The sequence below is a fragment of the Hemibagrus wyckioides genome, linkage group LG12 (assembly GCF_019097595.1).
Source record: "Hemibagrus wyckioides isolate EC202008001 linkage group LG12, SWU_Hwy_1.0, whole genome shotgun sequence".
In the NCBI taxonomy this organism is placed as follows: domain Eukaryota; kingdom Metazoa; phylum Chordata; class Actinopteri; order Siluriformes; family Bagridae; genus Hemibagrus; species Hemibagrus wyckioides.
The window spans coordinates 14,238,779-14,244,005 of NC_080721.1; the positions used below are offsets into that span (position 1 = coordinate 14,238,779).

Genomic DNA, 5,227 nt, shown 5'->3' on the forward strand with positions numbered 1-5,227 from the left:
TCTTAAGGACACTAAAAGAAAACCTACAGTACCTGGATAATAATAATGTTTATGCTCCATCATATGTTTTCTTCCTGATGTTGAAGGAAAAACAGATATTTAAAAAAATATTTTTCTTTTTTAGTGATTAATTTTTTCCTCTTTGCTTACTTTATCAAGGTACAATGTGTCCAGAAACCGCAGATAAAGATCAAATTATAAAAATTACAACAAACAATTTAATAATGTATGGAATTTAATTGAGGACATTTATGGTAGAAAACTATTTATTTAGTTTTAAGTTATGAGCCAATAGTAAATTTTTAAACCTCACAAATATGGATTTATTTAGTTTTATACAGACAAAAATAATTTCAAAATAATTTTGTTCATTTTCAGAATCAGATGTCTTCTAAAAGTCTTGATATTTATATGCAGGATTATTTAATTATGGAACAAAACCAGAGTTTTTATCAGCTGTGGAGCACAGAGCACTAAAACAAGTATGAACAAATTTTAACAACTTACACATAAAACCAGACTGCAGGAAGTGACCGGTAAACTGACAGCAGTGCTGGAAGGATACTCCTGTCTGTTTTACTTTCATACTTCTTCACATGTGAGAACAGGTCCAGCAGGTTTTAATCTGGCCCATAGAGTATTCACTAAATTGTCCTAATGACCGCATTCATTTTGTCTTTTTCCTGCAATGCCCTGAGTTTCAGTTGATTCCACTAGATGCTGCACTCAAAACACTACCGAGCCTCATTAAAAAAGCTGAGTCTATCATCTCTACATCTCAACACTACTCCCACTGAAACTGAGTTTTCTTTCCATTTTAGGTAACAGGTTTCACATGTGATTTATATTGGTTCATCCTCCCATCTGCTACTGGCCCAGCCTGTCTGTCAAATTTTAAAACCCAGTGTGGCCCTTGAGCCAAAAACTTTGCCCACTAAGAGATGTCACATGCAGGGAATGACCAGTACTTATTAAAAACTCCTGTGTTCATGTTGCTGTAGGTCTCTTGGGAGACTTCTTGATGCATTTTTGTCTTTTCCTTTGGGACATTTTGATGTCAGTTATTTTGGGTTAATTTTTTTCCTTCACAAATACCTACCATTTTAACAGGGATGTGTTAACTTTTTATAGGTATTGTAAATGGCTTTGCTTAATAATCAGCCAACAATAGTTCATAGTTTTCATAGTAACTGACCCACACTCTGAACTTGGTTAAAACATCTGTTAAACCCCCTGCTGATGAACATCTTGCTTATCCTCCAGCCTGAACTTTGTTCAGTGGAAAGAGACACTTCAGATGATCAATGTTGGTTTGTGATTGAAGTCCACAGAGGAAAGGAATTATATATTTCATGTGTTCACTGTTTTCATTCTGACACAGAAGGAGTACATCATCAAGTATTTCTGATTTTTCAAGAAGCCAGAGAGCAGAAAAAAAATTCCTGCATTGTGTTGTGAAGAAATGCACAAAATGTCTTGGCACATGCTGGTGACACAACTGAGACAGTCTTCAAGAAAGCACCAGCAATGCCTCCCTCATCATAATCAAACTCCAGGTCGATAGTTTTTAACTTGGTTGCATTGAAAGCGCTCTCTGCTAAAGACAGGACCTTGTCTCTGCAGTTTTTAATGTGTTCATCTAAATGCAGTAGTTTCTTATTTCTGTGTCTCTGTAGACAGTGACGGAAAATTCGTACATACAGCTCACTAGCTGTGAAGGGTTTCTGTGCTTCTTCAGAAGTGTAGTATGAAATGCAGGCTGCCACCATAAAAGCATACATAGGGACGTGGCAGAGACTGAAGAGAGCAGGATTGTTTATCACAATGTCTACCAACTCTGGATCAGTATCTGACACTTTCCTAAAAAAAATCATAAATTGACTCTTCACTGAAACCTTGAACATAGACTTTGCATGTTGTCCAGTCAGAGAACTCGTACTCTACTTCAGGCCTGCATGTTGCCACTATCTTTGCTTCAGGCAGAAGTTGTATGATTTCCAGCAAAATCACGTTGTCCTGAAAATCTCTGATTCCATCAAAAACAATGGTGACTCTTTCAGAATATTCTTGAAGATACTGCAAGATTTCTTCAGCATTTTCTTTAATCTGTGGATTTGACATTAGAAATGTGCTCAGCAGGAGATTTTCTAAGCTAACTGGAGTTGAGGTATTTGTCAGTGTGTTTTCATCAAAGTAAAACATGAAGTCAAGTTTTCTGTCGTCTCTTTCTGCCCAGTGATGCAACATTTGCTGAACAACTGTCGTCTTCCCAATTCCAGGTTTTCCTACTATTAGGATACTCTTCTCCCTGCTATTGAGTAAATCTTCAGGGGATTGTCTCTGTGTGTCCTTTGGTATGTAGGCCTTCATCTTTTTTGAATGGGACTTTGTAGATTTCTTACTCTTAAGTATGATTTTGTTACGGGGTGTATTTTTTTTAGTGTCTGTATCTAAAACTAGAGGAAGAAAAGTGAACTTTTCTTGAACATTTCCTCCATAGAACCGAAGGTTCTGACTCCACTGTTGACCAAGAATTTGTTTTCTTGTTGTCCTTAAAATATTTTGCAGACGATGACATGATATGGGTCCTAAAATTACAGATAGGATGAAAACATTATCTATGGGATTAACATACATTATTTTAATTGCAGGTGTAAATTTTTACCACAATAAGATACTGTGTTATGCATACAGTAAATTTCTTGGTTATTCCTGTCCATACAATATATAAGGAATTCTTACCTTCAATATAGTCATCTTCAGCCTCATCTCTAAAGGAGAACAGGCAGATCCATGTATGTAAATCAGGAGTCAGGCTAGAAGAATCTGACCTTGGAAAGACCAAGTTCCTCTCACGATCCAGTATTCGGAGAAAGTTATAACAGGCCTCCTCACCCTTGTTTAAGACCCAGTCCAATATCTTCCTAGTTTTGTTGTACTTTTCTGGTTCTGCCTCAATTATACTAACTTCATTGGCATTGAAAACTTTCTGTTGGTGAAGTTTTTCAACAATAACAGGCAGGTTTTGTAGATGTCCAACCAGATTTTCACGAGCATTTCTGACATATTCTTTTGCAGACTCTTTTGAAGAAGCCATGTTGATGCTTTCAAATCTTCAGCTTCATAAAACTCCATCCATCTAAACGTATAAATAATATAACAATATATAATATATAATATATAGATATAGATATATAGATATATATAATATCTATATTTACTAACAACTAATGAATTAAAATTAAATATGCAATGACAATCGACTTCCACAAGTCTAGACATCAATGATACCCAACTCCACTTTTCAGACCATCGCTCTCCCTGCCTGTCACACATTCTTAATTCTGCTTATATACATGCCACAATCTCTATTCAGTCTCTCTCCCTCTCAGTCTCTCTTTCCTTCAAATCTTCTAAAGCCTATGTTGTACATACAGTATGATCAATTTTTACAAATTATTTCTCAAGTTTTTTTCCTCAGTCTTAAGCCATGCATATGATATAAAATTTTTCCTTCAAATGTAAACAGTCAACAGAATTTCAGTCAAAGATTTCAGAATTGTATGTTTTGGTTCTGCTTTTTAACATAGGACTGAATAATGTCATGTGTTCTGTTAACTTTTGCATTATCAAATCTTTTATCTTTAAATCTGAGAGCACCTTTAAAGGGACAGTAAGCTATTGGACTACTGATCGGAAGGTTGTGAGTTTTGAATGCCAGGTTTACCAAACTGCAACCCCTTCTGTTCTGTTTTATTATTCAAAAGTACAACAGTTAAAGGCTTTTACTGATTTCAGAAAAATCCTGTAAATTCAAACATGTATATCCAGCTCCTGAGAGTGTGGAAATTTACTAACAGACATCTGTTAGTAAATTTACACACTCTCAGGAGCTGGATATACATGTCTCGACTGGATTAACTTCAAATCATACGAGTTTCAGGGATTTTTTTTTTAATATCTGGAATATAGATGGATAGTAGAAACTATCATTTTGAAATAAAGAACTCATAGTTGTATTATTATTAATTACTCCATGGGGGAAACAAAGATGTCCAACTAAGATACAAAGTAAATCAGAGCTGAAGGTGTGATCAAAACATTTTTTCTTCTTGGCCACTGGAAGGCGCTCTAAAATGTGGTCGACTTTGACATCACTTCCAAATACAAAAACACACCTCATAATAAAGTATAAAGTACCCCCACCCCCTGAGTGACAGGTTTCTGTTCAATGGAAATACAAATACAAAGAGAATTACAATTCCATTTTTTTAAATTTTGTCAGGCTCCATAGACGATACTGTCTAAAATAAAATAGCAAATGAGGCATCTGCTATTGCTATTTCAATACAACATAGGTCATAACTAAAGATATAGAAAATGCAGTTGCATTTAAAATTTTCATTTAATAAATTTGGCAGACATTTAATTTAGAAAAAAAGCTAACAAACATATAGAACAGAGTATATGTCTATTTTAGAGAAATAATTTTGTACCTGACAACCCTGTCATTAAATATGTATATCGTGTGCAGTGTATTCAGTCTGTACTGAATAAGTATATACACACTACTCACAAAAAGTTAAGGATATTTGGCTTTTGGGTGAAAAATGGAAAATGTAAAAAGTTCACACTACAGTGATATAATATCATGAAAGTAGGGCATTTAAGTAGAAGCATGCAATGGTGATTTCCTCATCTCAAACAATTTATTGAAACAAAAGCCAAAAGGTTCTGGGGTGCAGGGTTACGAGCCTCTACACGGCGACTCGGCTGATCCCAGAGGTTTTCTATGGGATTCAGGTCTGGAGAAAGTGCAGGCCACTCCATTTGAGGTACCCCAGCCTCCAGCAGCCGTTCCCTAATGATGCGACCTCGATGAGCTGGAGCATTGTCGTCCATGAAGATGAAATTAGGCCTGTGTTGTTCATGCAGGGGCACAATGACTGGATGAATGATGTTATTCAGGTAGTATTGGCTTGTCACTGTACCATTCACAAGATCTACGGCAGTTCTGTATTGAGTAGACACACCTGCCCAGACTGTAACACCACCACAACAGTGGCTGATGCATAGCGCTCTCCTTGACGTCTCCAACATCGTTGACGGCCATCATTTCTGCTCAACGTGAATCGACTTTCATCAGAGAACAGCACTGAGGCCCACTGGTCCCTCGTCCAGTGTAAATGCTCCCTGGCCCGACGCCTGTGCCTGGTGGTGTGGTCAG

The 5,227-nt window shown here is 36.5% G+C and overlaps 1 protein-coding gene across 1 annotated transcript; it reads right to left on the bottom strand.

The window, feature by feature from the left end:
* Positions 1-1,269: 1,269 nt before the first annotated feature.
* Positions 1,270-3,124, bottom strand: LOC131362782 (uncharacterized). Its single transcript, XM_058405063.1, has 2 exons — positions 2,743-3,124; positions 1,270-2,588 (listed from the first exon to the last, which is right to left on the bottom strand). Exons 1-2 carry the CDS (start codon positions 3,095-3,097, stop codon positions 1,861-1,863), a joined length of 1,083 nt encoding a protein of 360 aa, XP_058261046.1. The 5' UTR covers positions 3,098-3,124; the 3' UTR covers positions 1,270-1,860.
* Positions 3,125-5,227: the final 2,103 nt, after the last annotated feature.

Bases quoted from the DNA above. Each gene is read 5' to 3' on its own strand.
- LOC131362782 (XM_058405063.1), bottom strand. From the start codon at position 3,097: ATGGCTTCTTCAAAAGAGTCTGCAAAAGAATATGTCAGAAATGCTCGT. The intron at 2,589-2,742 runs GTAAGAATTCCT...CTGTAATTTTAG, and splicing joins TGAAGATGACTATATTGAAG to GACCCATATCATGTCATCGT.